Below are 19963 nucleotides of genomic sequence, written 5' to 3' on the forward strand. Positions count from 1 at the left end.
TGTTGTGTTATTGTTAGTTAAATAGTAATCTTATAAAAAGCTTGGATTATTATTTTTTATATACATGGCAAAACGTCCAATCCACTTTGAGTGGGAATGCACCCAGTCAAAATGGATGTTTTGGCACAATCAATGGCATTAAAAGTTGACCAGTACAGTTATATATGTATATATATTTTTAAATCATGTAATACTATAAAAAATGTCACACTGTCAAAGAAAAACAACTCAAGAGGTTTACGTTGAAAAACATCCTTTTAATAGGTCCGTGCCACACACTAGTGAAAAATAAAGCTCCTACAAAAGAATGATACTTTTATTCCACATTATCTTAAATAAAGTAACTTCAAGTACTTTTGACTTGGTACAAAAAAATCTAGCTGCCTCCAGCAGGCCACGACACACAGCAAGGTTCAACACAGTGGTTACAAATGGCCTTTAGGTCCTCTGGCAGATGGACAGGAAGGAAGAATGAAAACGCCTCGCTCGATACTTCCTTATTTGTTTTGTTTTTTGTTTTAATCGATTCGACGCTGAGGAATGATGTCTGTGTCATTGTCCAACTTTGGAGGCCTTGTTGGATTGAAATCAGAGTTTAAAAAAATCAAAATCAAAATCAAATGAAAGGAAAACATGTCATAAAAACAAGAACCAAAAATAGAACAAAAACATCCCCTACATGCCCCTGTTGGAAGGGTAGGCACTACCAAAGATTAAGGATACCACAGTGTTTGCAGAGGATATGTATATACTGTACAAACAATATTTATCATGTTTTCACGTTCACTAAAATAGAATGCTACAATCATTCTAAGGCATAAACAATATCTTAATATTCTTAAACCATTTGTACACATCATTTCAAACAAGACCAAATATTGACATTAATAAACAGTATATACAGACGAATGGCCGCCGCTCTTCCTGTAAAATAAACGCCGTTTTACAGTGTAAACAGTTGTTGTTGTTGTTGTTGGGTTTTTTTTCTCTTGGCTTTGTTTGCTATTTGGGTGAAAAGAAAAATAAAGAAGAGAACACAGACACATTCCTTTTTTTTTTTCCATTCAAAGCGGTGACGCCGAACGACCGAGTCTTCCTTTTCATAGAAAATGAAGTGGACCTTGATTCATAAATAATTATTACAAAATTAAATACATTCACTATAATACGATTAAATAACAAAACAAAAAAAAGAAAAAAAATCCTATTTACAGGTAGTGGAAAGGATTCTAGCGCAGACACACGTCAGTGAGGATTCATTCAGTGCAGTGTTCTGACACAGGAAGTGGTATTGCACTACGGCACCCCCATTTGGGGAGGCTTTGGGGGGTCTTGGATCCCCGTCCGGAGGAACCCGGCGCACTTGGCCGCGCGGATCGCGGCCAAGGCGCCGCGTTCTACCCCCAGAGGATCCAATTAAAAACCTGGTGCCCCGATACGATAAGTAGGGTGGGTTGGTGAGGATGGAGTATTTTTTTTTGTTTTTTTTTGTATTTTTTTTTTTAGACTTTCGACTTAGTTAGTTTGTTTAAGAAGCTCCGTCCAACGCTTCTCGAAGAATTTCCTCATGTTGTGACCGGCTCGCCCGATGTCGGAATTGTCCTCGTTGAACTTTTCGCAGTTGTCGAACACCAAGTTGACGTCGATGATGAAGGTCTCCAAGTTTTGGTACCTGAAATCGGGCGCAATGACATTTAAAATCTGCCACAATATTTCGGGGGTGCCCACTTTGTTACGTACCGTATTTTCTGGTATATTAGCCGCCTCCGCGTATAAGCCGCACCCTTTAAATGGCCTTAAAATGGTTGAATTGTACAATTTCTCGCATCTAAGCCGCCCCCTGATTCACAAGTTTCACCTCCATGTTCATGTTTTTAATAGGGAGTACAAATGTGTTTTTTTTCAAGGGAAAATCATAAGAAAAATCCTCGCCCGTGCTATTTACATACCTGTCAACCTCTGCCGATAACTGCCCTTATAAATAATTATGAGTCCCCTTAAACCCCCCCAAAACCTTACAAACACCGTACGACTCGTACTTGGGGGGTTTGTGACTCATTTGGACATTTGTTCAATTCGGACACAGAAAATGAGGACTTTGATGGATTTGTGGGTGATGATGACGTGAGTACATTGTAAAATGGCTAAATAAAGTACAACCCAACTCATTTTTGCTTCCGTTGCATTTTTAAAAACATGTTTTTAGCGTGTGTCCGTATGTTTAAGATGGTGTATGTTCTGCCATGCCTGGCTGAGTCTTTAAAAACGGTGCGTCCTGTGTGTGTGTAAAATACAGAAATAGCACTCGTTACTGACACTGCGCCTTTAAATGCGATGCGAGGTATAGTCGTGAAAATACGGTACATTTTTTTTCTCTTCTGGAATTTTATTCATAGACGTCAAAATAGATTTTGTTTAGCCTTTTATCTGTTTATCTTTTCTCTATTTTGAAATAAATGACCGCATCGGCCGCATTGTCTTGCGAAATGGCGTTTCATGCATGTAAAGTCTAATTTGTGCGCATATAAGCCGTACCCTGGATTCAGTCATCATTATTTCGAGCGACAAATACGGTGTATATGCAAGAAAATATGGTAATTTGTTGCTTGGATGTGTCAATGGGCGGTAAAAATAAAATTAAAATAATTTCAAATAAATTCAATTCATTGACAGATCAATTTTTAGGAGAAAAAAAATCTGAATAAAAACAAATTTTGACCGAAAATCTTACTTCAATAATTCTAACGAGAAAATATTTTGCTGCCACCCTCCCGTTTCAAACGGATTGGACGTTAGCTAGCGATTACATTCACGGTCGGATGGATGATTGGACCCCACACGATGGGTGGTCTAATATCCCGAGCTACTGCAGCATAACCGGCGGCCATCTTGGGTACGAAGACCAGCAGTTAGAAATGATTGGACGTCTACTAGTTATAAACTCAATCATTTGTGACGCAAACTTGATGAGTGTTGAAATAATGTTAGAATTTAAATAGGGAATGAAACTCACTGGCTGCTGACGAGCTTCTCGCGGATGGTGGAGAAATCCATGGGTTTTTTGATGACCTTCTTGTAGCCCGGGACGGATTTGAGGTTAACGGGCGTGAGGAAAGGCCAAGCGTCCTGGTGGCGCTCCAGCTCGGCCAGGAGAACCCTGCAGGTTAAAAATAACAGACAAACTTTTTTTTCTAGTTCACAGGTGTCAAAGTGGCGGCCCGGGGGCCAAATCTGGCCCGCCGCATCATTTTGTGTGGCCCGGGAAAGTAAATGATGAGTGCCGACCTTCTGTTTTAGGATCAAATTAAAATGAAGACTATAGATGTATATTAAATGTCCTGATTTTCCCCCTTTGAAATCAATAATTGCCATTTTTAATCCATTTTTTCTGTGGTTTTAGTTCAAAAAGCATTTTGTAAAATCTAAAAATAAATATACAATTTTTTTCCGTTTTCCACTTAACAAATATTTTGTTTCCATTAGAAAAAAAAACAGGATTAAAAGACATTTTCCATTACTAAGAAAAAAAAAGCTCAAATAAACATTGCTTTAGATCTTTAAAAACGGATAGATGGCGAATTAGAAGAAATAAAACATTTTTTTCCAATCCAATATCCTGTTTTGGGTGTTTTTTTTCAGAGGATTGGAACCAATTAATTTGTTTTTAGTTCATTTCTATGGGAAACGTTGATTTGAGTTAAGAGTAAATCGACATACGAGCTCAGTCCCGGAACCAATTAAGCTCGTATCTCGAGGTAACACCGTAGGTTATTAAAACGGAGGACAGGAAGTAAAGCAGGTTCAAAACTTGACGCAGTAAAAGAAGCAATAACCATAAAAATGTACAAGATGAGGATCATAAAATGGAACTTGCTTGTTCATTAACATAGTTGTTCAAATTAAATTAAAGAAAAAAGAGGGGGTACCTGCATAAACCCAAATCCCTGTTGTTGTCTCGAGCCGTCTTGGCTTTCTTGACACACGGCGGCGTCTCCTGATTGGATCCCGACGGGGCGCCGGAGCCGTCCTCGCTCTTCCTATTCCGCCCGTTGTCTTTGGAGCTCTTCCTGGGCGTGCCGCCGCCGGCGCCGGGCGGATCGTCTTCCGACACCTCGCCGTTCCCGGCGTGCTTGCCGTTCTTTTTGGCGTCGCCGCTGCCGCCGCCGCCGCTTTTCTTGCCGGCGGCGCCCGCGCTGGATGTTAATGCTTTGCATTGAGGTTTCTTGTTTTTGGGAGTGGGTCCACTCGCCTGGGGGACAAAAAATTATTAAAAAAAAAATAGGAGCCATGAGTGACATCATCCGGATGGGAAACGTGAGGAGATGGCGGCAAAAGGGGGCGGCGGCCACCTTGGTGATGCAAGCCGGGCAGTACCAGTCTCCCTCTGGGATGCTGGTGATTTTGGGTTTGTGACAGTACGTGTGGCAACCTTTGTCGCAGCCGTCGCACAGCAGCAGCAGGTCTTCGTTGTCCCCCTTTTTGCATATCTGACAGTACTGAAAAAACACGAAAAACGGCGTTAAGATTCATGCCGCCGTTCCATCGGCGTTGGGTCAACGATGTCTTTGAAGCATGTTTTTGGGCGACATTTGACATTATTTGGCGCTCGCTAGGGCTTGCCAACACGCGTGCGTCTGTGATGGATTTCAAGGGAAAATTCCGTCCAATCATAACGAGGGGTGGGTGGCAACAACATGCTTTAAGTGGGACAATAATGACAAAAAATCCAATATAGATGCATATATTAATCATATGTATTTAGATATGAACATGTTCCCACGATATTTTCCATGTGGGTTTGTAAACCCATGTGACCTTTTGGACGTGATATAGGGGTGACGGACATGTAATATTTTTTTTTTAAATAAAAATATGAAATTTTAAAAATCCATTAAAATAGTTTTGATTATTTTAACAATACCGTTAAAACACTATTTTGTGTAAAATAGCATTGCGTATGAACGCATTGTTAAAATCTGCCGTCCCCCTTTCCTGTCAATTACCGGGTGACGCAAACACGCGCACACACACAAGCGCCCCCGCGCGCGCAAAAACACGTGAAATTTCAAAAATTCAATATTTTTTCCTCATAGTGACGATAACATTAAAACGTCATTTTGGAAGACTGTCAATGACCACGGTGACTAAAATGGCGGAATGTTTCCTATTCTTTCCCTGGCTCATGTCTGCCAAGGGCCCGCCTCCCGACTCCCGATTGGTGGAGAAGGCGTAGTTGAATTTTTCTCGCCGGCGTACTGACCACTTTCATGATGGAGCGTTCCCAGGCGATGGATTTCTGCAGCTGCTGAATGCACATGGCCAGCTGGGCGGCGCTGCGGACCTCCGTCAAGGCCTTCCTCCACACTTTCATGCCGTGGGCCACCTCCTCTTCGCCACTGCGGGGGGGCAGAAAGTGGGTAGTACAAAGCCATGAGTGCGTGCGGCGCCATGGCGTGGATTACAGACAGGTCAACGGGTGTCAAACTCAAGGCTCGGGGGCCAGATCTCATTCGTCGCGTTCCTTCGGGGGGCCCCGATCAAGTTCGAATCCATTTACCGTTTTCTTTTGAATAATAATACAACAAAAATAAATATCGTTGGATTTTTCAGACTCCTTTTTTCTTGTCCAATTGTGACATGACGTACTATTTAACTCCTGGAGGTAGACACTGCCCTCTAGTGGTGATTACATAGGGGTATTTGAGCTGCATTTCTTTGGGTGTAATTAGACCATTATGATAGTAGTGATATAAATAATCAAAATTAGAGTAAAAAAAGGAATTTAAATAGTCTTTTTGTTTGAATGTAGAACTTATAACAATAAAAATACATTTAAATGAATATAGTTTATCTTCTCTTTTAATTAAAAAATACAAATAAGGAGGAAATTTGAATTCAAATGAAAAATATTAAACTATTGTTAAAAAAGAGGATTTCATGCCAATAAAGACTCAATATTTTATCAACTATCAAAACGTTTCGCTAATTGATAGATCAACTTTTTTTGTCTTCACTTTTGACTTGACAAACTATTATTTTTTCATTTTAACGTTACCCATTCGATCATTTATGAGCGACAAATTGGCCCTCCAATGAACCAGTCTGAGTTTGACACCGCTTGCGCGCCAGCTAGCGACGAGACGGCCGTTAGCATTTAGCCACAAGTGGGAAGCAGTTACAGCCACGGACGGTCACGTGACGTCACGTCAAAGGGACGGACGAACGGACGGACATTCATGCAGAAAAAGTGTGGACCGGTTAGACCTGCACAAGAGGAGGAGAGCCAGCCAGACCCAAGGCAACCAAAGTGACGGACGGATGCACAAACCCATGCAGATGACTGGTAGAAAATAGCAAACGACCACACCCCCTCAGAAACAAAAATTAACAAAATTAATGGAGGGGAAATTAAATGTGAGGAGCCGCCGTAAAAATCAGAGACTGGGGGGTCCGCCGGGGTTCACCGTGGGGGGGGTTATCTCCCACGTACTCTAGGGAAAAGCTCTCGATATTTGAGTCATACCTCACAATTAGTTCTACAAGTGGTTTTGTAACATTTTTTTTACATTTTACATTTGTTCGATACTCCCTTCCCAAACCCTTTAAAATGATAAATGTACACCGTTTTCCCCCAATAAAATCAGTGCTATAAACATCAAAGATTGATTAAATTGTTACAGTTGGGAAAGTAAAATATTTGTGGCGATTCCCCCCATTTCACGTATTATTCAACAATCGAAAGTAGACTGCCCCCTAGTGGCGAGTAAAACACGCTCCGATTTTTACTTGCTTTTTCCCCATTTCGAGTACAATTATTTAACTCCCAGATAGACATCGCCCTCTAGTGGCCGCTGAACTACTCTCCAATTGTGACTTTTCCCCCTATTTCACACACTATTATTTAACCCCCCATTGATAGACACTGCCTTCTAATCGCCAGTACAATATTGTCCAATTGTGACTTTACGTACTATTAAACTCCCAAAGACACTGCTCTCTAGCGGCCAGGAAAATAATGTCCGATTTTTTTCTTCTCATTTCATGTTTCTCTTTTTCCCTACACTATAAACATTGTCGTAATTTTCTTTCGTATTTTGCTCATTTGGATTCTCGGTTAGCGGTGTGAGGTATGACCGCGGCGCCGCGTGGATCCGAATCAGAGAGCAACGGCGCAACGCGGGCAATCCCGACGAGGCCCCCCTCGTCCGAGACCCCGACTGGACTCGTAGGCGACGGGCACACACAGACAAGAAGAGGGTCTGGACGCGAGTGAGCGAGCGAGCTTTCGGGCGGGCGGAGAGATGACCTACCCTTCCCTGTCAGCGCTAGTGGATGGCGCGGGGGCGGGGACAGTGACCGTACCCACATTATCCAGCCTGATCTGAATGGTGGTTCCTAAGGGGCTCCTCAGGTACCTTCTCTCGATGTTGCGCTCCAGAATGGCCAGACGGGTCACGGCTATGTCCAGAGGGTTGTCTGGGTGGCGCGCCACCCCGCCCTTCTCCCCCCGCTCCTCGTGCTGGTGGTGGTGGTGATGGTGGTGGTGGTGGTGATCCTTGTCGCCGCCCCCGTTGGAGGACGAGGACCAGGGGCCCGTTCTGCCGGGGGGCTTGTGCTCGTGATACACCAGATCTTCCCGCTCCGACTGGGGGTCCGGATGGGTCCAGCCCTGGCGGGGGGGAGACGGCGGCTTGAATGACGGCCGCTTGAACGATGGTGGCCACCAGGGGACGCCACTTCCGTACCTTGACCTGCAGGCTGGCGGCGGAGACCTTCCTCTCCAGTTCCTCCACCTGCTGGAGGACGGCGATGTCCATCTCCATGGCCTGCTCTTCCACGCACCATCCTCGGACCGACTCCACGCTGACCTGGCTCTCCTCCAGTTCCCGAAGCTCGATCATGGCCACTGCATGGTGGTGGATTACAATGACATCACGTGCAACCCAGAAAAAAAAATATTCGTCAACGTGAGCATTTAAAGGCCTTTGTTGGTCGTTTGCGTACTTTCACGAGCTCTACGGTAGGAATGTCCACCGTTGACGTAAGACAAAATTTCCCATGAGCCCTCCCGGTCATTGAATTTGATGCCTACCAGAGTTTAGTGATTGCTCACGTTCAAATTGTTCCAGTGCTACAAGTTATTTCAGGGGTAGGCAAAAGAGTCGTTCGTATATGGCTCAGGAGCCATATACGACTCTTTTGGTAGGTGCATACGGCTCTCCGCTAAACTGTGAGGTAAATGAAAAACCGCAAAGTAGTGTCACCCCAATTTTTAAAAAGATTTTTTTTTAACTTCAGTGCTGAGTCCTAGTAGCAAGCGGAGGAAAGGGGAGTGGCTTCTGCTTGCGAGTTTAAGCATGGATTTTCACATATTTATTTAATTAAAAAAATATATATATATTTTTAGATTAGATAACTATTCATCCCGTATTCGGGAAATTTCATTGGCTCCCACTTGCGAGTTTTAGCGTGGATTTTCACATTTTTATGAAATTTAAAAAAAATATATATATTTTTAGATTATCTTAGATTAGATACATTTATTCATCCCATATTCGGGAAATTTCATTGGCTTCCACTTGCAAGTTTTAGCGTGAATTTTCACATTTTTATGAAATTTTTAAAAAATATTATTATTATTTTTTAGATTATATTCGATTAAATAACTTTATTCATCCCGTGTTCGGGAAATTTCATTAACTTCCACTTGCAAGTTTCAGTGTGAATTTTCACATTTCTATTTTAAGATTAGATTAAATAACTTTATTCATCCCGTATTCGGGAAAATCCATTGCGAGACTCAGCGTGAATTGTCAAATTCTTATGAATTTACAAAAAAAAAAAATTAACCCAAAAATAAATTCCCCCAGAAAACAAAACGCAATGTAGTGAAACCGCAATATTCGAGGGATTACTGTACAACAAACAGCACCCATTGAGTGTATTTTCCCTTTTATATTATAATTTGGATATAATATAATATCAATTGTTTACGGCTCTCTCAGTCAAAAAGGTTTCTGACCGACTCCCGTTTTAGAATTTTGTCGCACTTACCATCCCGGTGTTTGACGCAGACTTGTGGGATGATCTCCAGGTATTTCTGCACCTGCCTCTGGAGGCCTTTCTCCCGGACGCCTCGACTGTGGAGCGCCGCGACCAGCGCTCGGAGCTCCTCCATGTCGGAGACGCGCCACCAACCGCTCAACATGTCTGAAAAAATATCGTCAAAACGCCGTCCAAACCCTCTCGAATTGTTTCCACGCTTACCTTCCGGGATAGGTCGCGGCGTGTGGTGATCCGAGGACTTCCAAGAGATTTCCAGGGCGGGCGGAGACGGCAGCGAGCCTTCTTTTTTGTCCACGCGGGGCACGGGCGACTCGCTCTTACTGGACACGCTGGCCGGCGTGTTGCCCTCCGCCGAGAGCGCCCCCGCTGGACAGGGGCTGCCGCACAGGGGCAAGCCGGGACCGGACCAGCCCCCCAGAGACACGCCCAGCAACGAAACCGCCGACTTTGCCTGGAAAGCGAGAAAAAATAAAGAAAAAAAACAGAAAATAAATTATTTGGAAAAAGTTTTCAAAAATTAAATAATTAAAAAAACAAGGAAAAAAGATATTCAAAAACAACCTTGAAAAAAAAATTAAAAACCAAAGTAATTAAAAAAACAACCCTAAAAATAATAGAAAAACGAAGTTGGGAAAAAAAAACCTGAAAATAAATCATTTGGAAAAAGGGAGTTTAAAAAAACAATTAATTAATATAAATAAACTCATAGGAAAAAACTGCAGAAAAATAAATATTAAAAAACCTTGAAAATAAATTACACAGAAAAAACAAAGTAAAAAAATATCATTCAAAAATAAACCACCCTCAAAATAAATAATGGAAAAATGGAGTTGGAGGAAAAAAACTACTTTAAAAAAAGAAAATATTTTTTGGGGGAAAATAATTAATTAAAAAAACTAACTCAGAAAAAAAAATCAAAAATCTTGAAAATAAATTACTCAAAAAAAACAAAGTAAAAAAAAAAGTAAAAAAAAAAAAATAAAAAACTACCCACCCACAAAATAAATAATCAATAGAAAAACGGAGTTGGGGAAAATGAAAACCTCACCTGCAGCGCCGACAGAGGGTAGTTGAGGAGGCCGGCCGGGTGATGCGGGCTGACCGAAGCCGACGCCGCCGAAGGCGTGAGCGGTAGGCCGTGCGACGCCGGGGGGGATCTGGGCTTCCCGGGCGCCGACGACGCCCCGGTCGCGGCGCCGCCGGCCGTCAGCGAGGACAGGTCGCAAGGGTGGCGGGGCAGCAGGCTGAACCAGTGTCCGCTCCTCTCCGTCAAAACCCGCAGCAGCTGGTCGTTGGGCTGCAGCAGGGACGCTTGCGGCGACGGCGTCGTCGCCGTCGGGGAGCGAGCGGGAGGAGGAGGAGGCGTGTGCCCCGGGCTGGGCCGCCACGCCGACGGGACCGCCGGGACGCCCGGAGCCTCGCCTTGGGGAGAGTGGCGGGCGACCGCGGGGGAAGAGGCGCCGTCGTCGTCGTCGTCGGGATTGGCCCGCTCCTCCGTCTTGGCATCGTCGGGGTGGAGCGGGTAAAAGTGGGCGGGCGAGTCTTTCCTCTCCTCGCGCTCGCTCTCGCTCTCCTCTTGCTTGCGTGGTTCCTCCGAGGCGGGCTCGTGGTGCTTCTCCAATTGCGTCTCCTGCGGTTCCTCTTTGACCTCCACTTCCTCGGCCGCTCTTTGCCGCCGCTGTCGCTCCTCCTCCAGTTCCTCTGGACCTGCGGCGTGCAAAACCACTCCTTCATTTTACAGAGCGCAAGATGGACGTGGGGGTGCTGGAGCCGACTAACTATGGCACACCTACAGACCTGTATTTTCTCGCATATATGTATATATTTAAAAAAATATTAAAAATAAAAAATAAATAATACAAAAATATATATAATATATGTATGTTTATGTATATTTATACATACACACATTTGTATATATATATATATTTTATTTTGAATTATTTTATATATGTATATATATATACACACACATATACATATATATATACACATATATACACATACACACATACATATACACATATATATACATATATACATATATACATATATATACATATATATATATATATATACATATATGTATATATACATACACACCATATTTTCTCGCATATTAGCCGTATTTGTAACTTAAAAAATGATGATTTATATATATATATATATATATATATATATATATATATATATATATATATATATAATAAAAATATATTAAAAAAAATATGGTGAAAACTAGACCGCTACGGACACACTTCCTGCTTGTACTGATCACCTGACTTCCTTTGAATTTTTCTATGTGCAAGATTTTCCCTTCAAAGTAACCCATTTGTAATCCCTATTAAAACCATGAATATCTAGGTGAAAATTGGGAATTGGGGGCGGCTTATACGAGAGAAATTGTCAAATTCAACCATTTTAAGGGTGCGGCTTATACGTGAAGGCAGCTAATATGTGAGAAAATACGGTATAGTAACCCCTGTAAATATTGTGGTTAATGTAGACCAGACATGGCCGCGATAATGGAAAATGGCCAAGTGGGGTCACCCCTATTCTAACTTTTTTTACTCCAGTGCTGAGTCCAAGTGGGGCGCCTTACCTTCTCCGCTCTCCATGGCTTCGATGAAGACGCCGCCGCAGTGGGGGAGGACCCAGTATCGTCGGCGATAGCGATCTTGGCCGTACATCATGGAGCGCAGCGAATGAGAGATTTCAAACAGCTTTCTTCTCGTCTGGTGGTGTTGCTGCAATTGCACAGTCGTCATGTCATCTTACAGGTGAAAACAAGGCACTTTTTCAGACCGTGGGTGGGTGGCACTTCTTCCGGTTTTTATCCCCCCCATAGTTTAGCGGGGAGTGCGACTCACGGGGACGAGCCGTCACAAAACAGTGAGAGAAAAGATAAGATAATATTTAACAACATAACTAACACTTAAAATGACTGTTCTAGACGTCATAACAAAAAGTGGCATTTTTCATTTTGTTTTCTAAACCGCAGGGGGTGCTGGAGCCTATCCCTAAATTTGAGCAGTGATGGGGGACATCCCAAATTGGTCGCCAGCCAATTGCAAGCTATTAGAGCTAGGGTTTGGCAATTTTGCATACAATTATCTTAGATTAGATTAGATAACTTTTTTTATCTAATCTAATCTAATCTTATGCGAAATTGCCAAAATTTAGCAATTTTGCATACAATTAGATTATATTAGATAAATTAGATTAGATTACTTTATTATCAAATCTAATTGTATGCAAAATTGCCAAACTTTAGCAATTTCGCATATAATTAATTAGATTAGATAATAAAGTTACCCAATTTTGCATACAATTAGCTTAGCATTCATGTTTTTGCGAATGTGGGAGGAAACCAGAGCACCCATAGAAAACCCACACAAGCCTGGGAAGACCATTCAATCTTCACACACCGAGGAGCGACCTGGATTTGAACCCACGACCCAAGAACTGCGAGGCCGAAGTTTCTAAACACTCGTCCACCGGACCACCCCGTGCTTTTACATTGTCATAACGTACCTTAGCTAACTTTTCAATCTGCTTTTCTAGCTCCTCCACGCTTGTCGATTGGTCCACTTCATCCTGGCCAAACAGGAAGTAGATCTCTCGTCAGTCCCCAAACAGGAAGTAGACCGAGTTTCAAACACTCCCCGCTTTTCTTTTGTTTACCTCGTCGTAGGTCTCCACTTTTTTCACCTTTTTGGGGTCTTCTTCGTCCTCGTCGTCGTCGTCGTCGGCCGGCTCGTCGCTGTCGTCGTCGTCCTCGTCGTCTTCGTCGCTGTCGCCGCCCAGTTTCCGCTTGCGTTTGACGGCCGAGGACGGCGTGCCCGCCGCGGACTGGTTCTCTTCCACGCCCACGCTGGCTTCTCGTTTTCCCGTGCGTTTGGCGTAAATGGTCCTCAATCTGGACGCGGGACGCGGGACGGGGGAGGGCCAATCACGTGAGCTCCTTCCACGCTTTGAAAATACGAGCCAATCGGCAAGTCCAACTTACTTTTTGAGTTTTCCTTCCATGATGATTTTATCTTTCCTCATGTTGGCCATCTGATCCAGGTTTTTATCAATTTCGCTGCAAAACAAGAGCCAGACAAAGAGTCAGATTCATTGGCTGTCATTTCCTCATAAGGGCCGCGGGGGGTGCTGGAGCCAATCCTTCATTTCGACGTCGAACCATCGTCTAGCGTGGTGAGGATAATAGGAAAAACTAATTTGGTTGATTTGGGGTTTTTTTCAAATTCATTCATTTTCTAAACTGCCTTTCCTCATAAGGGCCGCGGGCGGTGCTGGAGCCGATCACAGCTAACTAAAGGCGGGGGAATCGGTGGCCAATCGCAGGCCACAAGGAGACAGACAACTGATAAGTCCTAGCTAAGAACCAGTTAGCATACAATTAGCCTAGCATGTACGCATGCTTTGGGGGAGCGGGCGGAAATCGGAGTACCCGGAGAAAACCCACGCAAGCCCACATGCAAATGGCACACTGTGAGGATCAACCTGGGATCGAATCCACCACCCCAGAACTGTGAGGCTGATGCGTTAACCCGCTTTTTTTGTTTTCACTATTTTTTTAAATATCTATTCCACATGTGTCGAAGTGGCGGCCCGGGGGCTGAATCTGGCCCGCCGCATCATTTTGTTCGGCCTGGGAAAGTCAATGATGAGTGCCAACTTTCAGTTTTAGGATCAAATTCAAATGAAAAGTATAGATGTATATTAAATTTCCTGATTTTCCCCCTTTTTAAATCAATAATTGTAATTTTTTAAATCATTTTTTTCTGTTTTTAGTTCAAAAATCATTCTGTAAAATCTAAAAAAATATTTTTAAAAAGCTAAAATAAACATTGTTTTAGATCTATAAAAAAACTGAATATTCAGGGCTTTTAATCCAGTTCTTTGAATCCATTTATAAAAACAAATCTAAATATCATTTTGAATTTGATCCTAAAACAGAAAGTAGGCACTCATGATTTACTTTCCGGGGCCGCACAAAATGATGTGGCGGGCCAGAATTGGCCCCCGGGCCGCCACTTTGACACCCCTGAATTACACCCAAATGTCCAAATTGTGTCCGACGTGACCCGCAACCCGATGGCAGATTTTTTTTCAAGTGCCGCGGGTCTCACCTGATGACCACTTTACTGCAAGCCAGCTCGTTGGCGAGGAATCCCAAGATGGACGCCTTCTGGGACGGCGTGTGGGCTTGGAAAGCCTTGGTCTTCAGACTGAGTGCCAGGGGGGCCAGCTCGCCGTGGCCACAATGGGCCCCCATGTACATCTGGAGCACCTCCGACACGTTATCCCGGTTGATGCCCACGTTGGTCAGGTGGTCCCCCAACATGGTCTTGGTCTGGAACAAACAGACGGTTGAGGATCGGCCCCCGATGAACGGGGCGGGGGGTGTGTGTGTGATGACCTTGTGTCCGGGGGGCAAGCCGGGGTCGCAGACCGCCAGGGACAGCAGTTTGACCAGGAGATCTTGGACTTGACCCATGCTGTCCCCCACGTTGAGCAGGCCCTCCTGCAGCATCCCCAAGGTGGGCACGTCGGCGTTCAGGTCCAGGCCCAAGACCTTCCCGAAGCCTCGCGAGAACTGCATCAGCATCAGGCAGTCGGACACGGCGCCGCCCGGGAGGATCAGACCGGGGATCCTGGAGAACTCGGGGAGATCCTGAAAGGGGGAGACGGAAGACGCGGTCAAGCGTGGGTCCGCCCGTGGGAGGCGCCGGCGAGTAAGTACCTTCTGATCCGACAGGCACATGTCTTCGTTGGGTTTCTTGAGTTCTCGGGCCATCTCCAACTCCAGGCGCCGCTGCTCCAACTTGCGCTCTTTGTTCAGGCGCTTCTCGTCACGTTTTTCCTGACGCAAGCGCTCGCGCTCCTGGAGGGGACCGGGTTTTGGACGGGTTATCGGAAGGTCTAAGTTTACGTTCTTGTGGCTAAGTGTGTGTGTGTGTGTGTGTGTGGGGGATGGTGATTCTAAATATTCATTTGAAAATCCCTCCCCCCCAAAAAATATCACACAATCCTGATTCCACCTAAAGCAATTCTTAAAAGTTGTTTACTGCACCCAATTTAAAAAAATATTGATAAAATTATATGCAACAATAAAGCCAATAAGTCCCTTTCACACTTAGATTACGGTATTGTCCCGAATATAAGACGACCCCCTCTTTTTCAAGACTCATGTTTGGAGAAAAAAAAAATTGGAACCCTGAATTTCATTTTTAGACATAAAATATGTCAAACAAATGATTCTAACAATATATTGGAGAGAAAAAAGCATGTTGTTTTGCCGCATTCAAATCATGCAAAAAACGGTCTTGTTAACAGTTATGTCAAAAATCCATCTAATTTTAGTACTATTATTTTTTTTAGTATAATTAAACCACTAGTTATGTGTTACTTTGTGAATAGATGGTGAATTAGAACAAATAAAAATGTTTTTCCAATCCAATATCCTGTTTTTGGTGTTTTTTTTTTCAGAGGTTTGGAAGCAATTAATTAGTTTTTAGTTTATTCCTATGGGAAACATTGATTTGAGTTAAGAGTAAATTGACATACGAGCGCATTAAGATCGTATCTCGAGGTACCACTGTATTTTTACATATATATATAGCATTTTAATCCTCTTTTGAAAGTGCAACCTTGATGCTAACCAGTTAGATTAAATTTATTTTTGAGTGTATATGCAGCATAATTCAAGTTCAGTTTATGTTATGTTACGAGCGCGTTGCCGTGCAAAAAAATCTTTCTAAATTTAATCATATTAAACACATTTTAGTGCTATTAAACCACTAATTATTCGTTATTTTGTGAATAGATGGCGAATTACAACAAATAAAAATGTTTTTCCAATCCAATATCCTGTTTTTGGTGATTTTTCAGAGGCTTGGAACCAATTAATTAGTTTTTAGTTCATTCCTATGAGAAACGTTGATTTGAGTTAAGAGTAAATCGACATACGAGCGCATTAAGCTCGTATCTCGAGGTACCACTGTACTTAAAAAAATCCAGCAAAATTTGAAATGATCCTTAAACGTATAAACGTATAAAACACCGTCCCAGGTATGAAATTAGAGGCTTTTTGCACCAAAACGTCAATTTCCCAGAGCTAGAAGTACCTCGGCTTTCTTGCGAGCCTCGACGGCCTTCATCAGCATGACGTGCTGCCTCCTCCTTTCTCTCTCCTAGCGGCAGAACACAAGAAGATTAGAGGCGTCCGCCATATTTGTATGATGCTTTTTTTGATAGGTATTAATGCTCCAAAATGGATCGGAGTCACCATACTTGGAAAACAAGCACAAAAGGATGCTTCACATGGATACACGGTCACATGTATGGTGGAAGCATTAAAGTGACGAGTACAATCGTACGATGACAACCAAAAAAAGCAACACAGAGATGCCATACGGACGGACGGAGTAGATGTGATGACAAGCAGCTGCAATCAGTGACGGAGAGGCCGCGACATTTTTTTATTATTTTTTTTGCTGACGTCGGGCGGCGGGGGACGGGAGGGGGCGGGGTTTCCGTGAGCGACAAACGTAGCGGTTACGCTCGAGTGGATTTGGCAGGATTCGCTATTCGCGCCGTACGAGACGTCTATTTCGCCGGGGGAGGGAAAAAAAATGGCAGCCAGAACCCGCTGACGGCCTATCGTTTGATTTGATCTCTGCAGAGCCCCCCCCGAAACCCCCCTACGGTATCGGACTGTCATTCCCACTGTGATCTGCCAAAGGACGCAATTACCGCCAGTTCAGCCCGCCGAGAACACTCGCGACGTTTTATCGGTGACACACGCGCACACAAAAAAATAAGCAGGCTTTGAGCGGGTTGGAGTGAATAGGCGGGTAATCTTTTTTTTTTTAGGGCGAGAGGTACTGGGAGCCAATTCCATTGGACGTTTAACGCCGTGGATGGCGCTGAAAGATGAGCATACATCTGCATATTATGCCAGAATTGACATTTAATAAATATACGTAACATGCATTAGGGGCATGGATACGTACGTATGTGCATGAAAATAATTAATATACTATTTGAGTATAGCTATATGTAGAGATAGGATGTTAAATTGGAAAATTACAACTAGAAATGGGAAAAAAATGAATATAGAAAATTAGATAGTCTGAATAAAAATGAATTCCTAATAAACAAAAGAAAATATATAGGTGGGGTAAATATATATTTCATAAATCATTTATTCCTCTTTATTATTCATTAAAAATATATTTTAAAAAAATGTATTGATCACAAAAAAATATGAACAATAAACTGATTCTCTTTTAATATTATTATTCATTTTTAATGATTTTTTAAAATCATTTTTTTTAAATTTCCTAAATTTTAATTTCATTATTTGTTATTTCAATCTAAAAGCAATCATTCCAATATTTTTTTACATTAATTCTTGAATTCTATCCTTTATTTCGAATTATATTAAATTTAGAATTATATTTGGAATTATTTTTTAATAATTTTATTTTTCATGCATTCCTCCAACGCTACTCCACATTAAAAACATATTTTTAAAATCATCTTTTGGGGATGCTGGTCTAAATTATCGTTTCAATTCGTTTTAACCGGCAAAAAAGCGCATACGTTAGCAAATGCTAACTACATTTAGCATAATATCAACAAAACGCAGCCAATTGGTCCCTCTCAAACTGGCAGTGCGCGTCAGTAGCTAGTTTTGCTAGCCCTTAGCCCGGCTAACTTCCCGATTGGCCGACATTCCCGCCGAAAAGACGCTACGGACGAAACGTCCTCGTGGAGACGCGAAAGCGCGGTTTGGCTAGCAGTCTTTGCAATGCATTTAAAGTGGAAAAGGGGGCGGGGTGGTGAGGGGATAGGGGGCGGGGCAAGGCATCTCCCGGCCAATTTGATAGTTGCAGATGGAGTAGGAGGCGGCAATACTGACTCTTTCCTCAATTCTCTTTTGTTTTTGTTTTTGTTTTGTTTTTGTTTTTGTTTGCCGGAAAGCCATGCAGAAGAATGTAGTATGACAGCAGCCAGTGCTACACTTAATGCATTGCTATGACAACCATCACACAACCAGTTACACGATGCAGGTGTTAGATGTACAAAAATAAACATACCCATACCATATCTAGTCTATGCCTCTCCAACTCCTGGCGGAGAGAGTTGGCAAAGTATTATCAAACAGATAATAAAAAGCAAATCGGGACTCGCGAACTTTGACCTTGACCCATTGACCACACACACACACACTTACTTTTTTAAAGGCACACACACACGCACGCACTCAAGCTCACAATTTTTTGGGGTAGACATTAAAATGGTGGTAAGCATACCTGGTGCTTTAAGATCTCCGCTTGCTGTCTCCTCAGCTCCTTCTCCTTCAAAATAAAAGAAATTGAATTTATATTTTTTTGCTTTTGGGCACCTGAAAACGGGAAATAAAACGTATCGAGGTTCAAGCGATTCAATTGATGTTAATTTCTCTCTTTTAAGGACTAGAATGTTATTTAAATAAAACTTTATCGTCCAGAATCCAGGTTGGGCAACCTGGGTGGAGTTTGCATGTTCTCTTTGTGGGTTTTCTCCGGGTACTCCGCTTTCCTCCCACATTCCCAACACATGCACGGTAGGCTGATTTGACACTCTAAATTGCCGCTAGCTATGATTGGTTGTCCATCTCATGGTGCCCAGTGATTGGCTGGCCACCAATTCAGGGTGTCTCCCGCCTCTGGCCCGAAGTCACCTAGCACCCCCCGCGACCCTAGTGAGGATAAAGCAGTTCAGAAAATGTAAATAAAGGAGAAAAAGTCAAATGAGAGGCCCGCGAGTATTTTCCTATCAGATTTTCATTCATTCATTTTTCATTTTCTGAACCGCTTTATCCTCACTAGTGTCACGGTGGGTGCTGGAGCCTATCCCAGCTGACTTTGGGCCAGAAGCGGGGGGACACCCTGAATGGATGGCCGGCCAATCGCAGGGCTCAAGGAGACAAACAACTAATCACATTCATATCTAAAGACAATTTAGCATAAAATTAGCTTAGCATTCATGTTTTTGAGATATGGGAATACCCACAGAAAACCCACGCATGCCCGGGAGAAAATGCAAACTCCACACAGGTGTACTGACCTGCATTCGAACCCAGTACCCCAGAACTGTGAAGCCAATGCGCTAACCACTCATCCACCGTGTTGCTCCTTTCAGATTTGGTCTTTTATTTATTTATTTTATTTTGTGACTACTCTTTGTCTGCCATTGACAACAATAGACGTCCAATCCATTAGAAAATTCTGCGCCCGTTTCCACGTTTCCTACCTTGATCCGCTTTTCCGCCTCCAAAATTTTGGCGTTGGCCGCTTCTTCCTTCTTTCGCCGCTTGGCCTGCGAACACACAATGGCGGTACAATTTTTCGCCCATGAATGATGTATCTCTTTAAGACGTGATTGGCAAAACGGCGAGGCCTCCCGTTAAAGTGCGTCTCGTCGACCGTGTCGACTTCAAATTGATTTTGTCCTCAAACGCTTTGAAGCCGCCGTCGCCGCATTCTAATTGCGGCGCGTTTTTACACGCTCCTTCCGCACACGCGTGTGCTTGTTTTTTTATTTATTAAATTTTTTTCCCCCCACTCCAGTCGTCCCACTTAAGCCAAACTGTTACTATTGTCTGATGGAGGGAAAAAAAAAACGACTTTTCTGTCCAATTTAAATAAGGTGGGCGCCATTTTAATATTCAACAGCCGTCAAAGCAAGACCAATTTGGCGTTAGTTCCATGTGGAATTATGCCCGACCGAGAAGACGGCAGGCCTCCAAAGCGTGCCGCTATTCGGTAATGAGCTTTAGGAAGATTAAAAAAAATAATAATTTAAAAACAGTATACAGCGGTCGGCTAGCTAGGATGTT

At 43.1% G+C, this 19963-nt stretch overlaps 1 protein-coding gene across 11 annotated transcripts in view; it reads right to left on the minus strand.

Annotated features, from left to right (window-relative positions):
* Nucleotides 1–236: 236 nt before the first annotated feature.
* The window catches only part of baz2ba (bromodomain adjacent to zinc finger domain, 2Ba), an 89861-nt gene continuing 70134 nt past the window's right edge, over nt 237–19963 (minus strand). For 2 of the 11 annotated variants that reach the window (XM_077625170.1, XM_077625188.1), the window contains 21 exons: nt 19378–19443; nt 18396–18440; nt 18186–18212; nt 16203–16268; nt 14819–14959; nt 14495–14749; nt 14205–14428; nt 13076–13150; nt 12751–12985; nt 12601–12663; nt 11669–11813; nt 10115–10773; nt 9268–9517; nt 9055–9210; nt 7746–7906; nt 7416–7669; nt 5261–5396; nt 4350–4496; nt 3927–4249; nt 3014–3157; nt 237–1672 (listed from right to left, as the gene is read on the minus strand). In XM_077625170.1, coding sequence (XP_077481296.1) covers nt 1516–1672; nt 3014–3157; nt 3927–4249; nt 4350–4496; nt 5261–5396; nt 7416–7669; nt 7746–7906; nt 9055–9210; nt 9268–9517; nt 10115–10773; nt 11669–11813; nt 12601–12663; nt 12751–12985; nt 13076–13150; nt 14205–14428; nt 14495–14749; nt 14819–14959; nt 16203–16268; nt 18186–18212; nt 18396–18440; nt 19378–19443 — 3729 coding nt within the window. In that variant the 3' untranslated portion in view covers nt 237–1515. Of the gene's footprint in view, nt 1673–3013; nt 3158–3926; nt 4250–4349; nt 4497–5260; nt 5397–7310; nt 7670–7745; nt 7907–9054; nt 9211–9267; nt 9518–10114; nt 10774–11668; nt 11814–12600; nt 12664–12750; nt 12986–13075; nt 13151–14204; nt 14429–14494; nt 14750–14818; nt 14960–16202; nt 16269–18179; nt 18213–18395; nt 18441–19377; nt 19444–19963 lie in introns of all 11 variants that reach the window. The other 9 variants (XM_077625145.1, XM_077625109.1, XM_077625127.1 and 6 more) reach the window with 5 other exon arrangements.

This window comes from Stigmatopora argus, chromosome 2, assembly GCF_051989625.1.
Source record: "Stigmatopora argus isolate UIUO_Sarg chromosome 2, RoL_Sarg_1.0, whole genome shotgun sequence".
Classification (NCBI taxonomy): domain Eukaryota; kingdom Metazoa; phylum Chordata; class Actinopteri; order Syngnathiformes; family Syngnathidae; genus Stigmatopora; species Stigmatopora argus.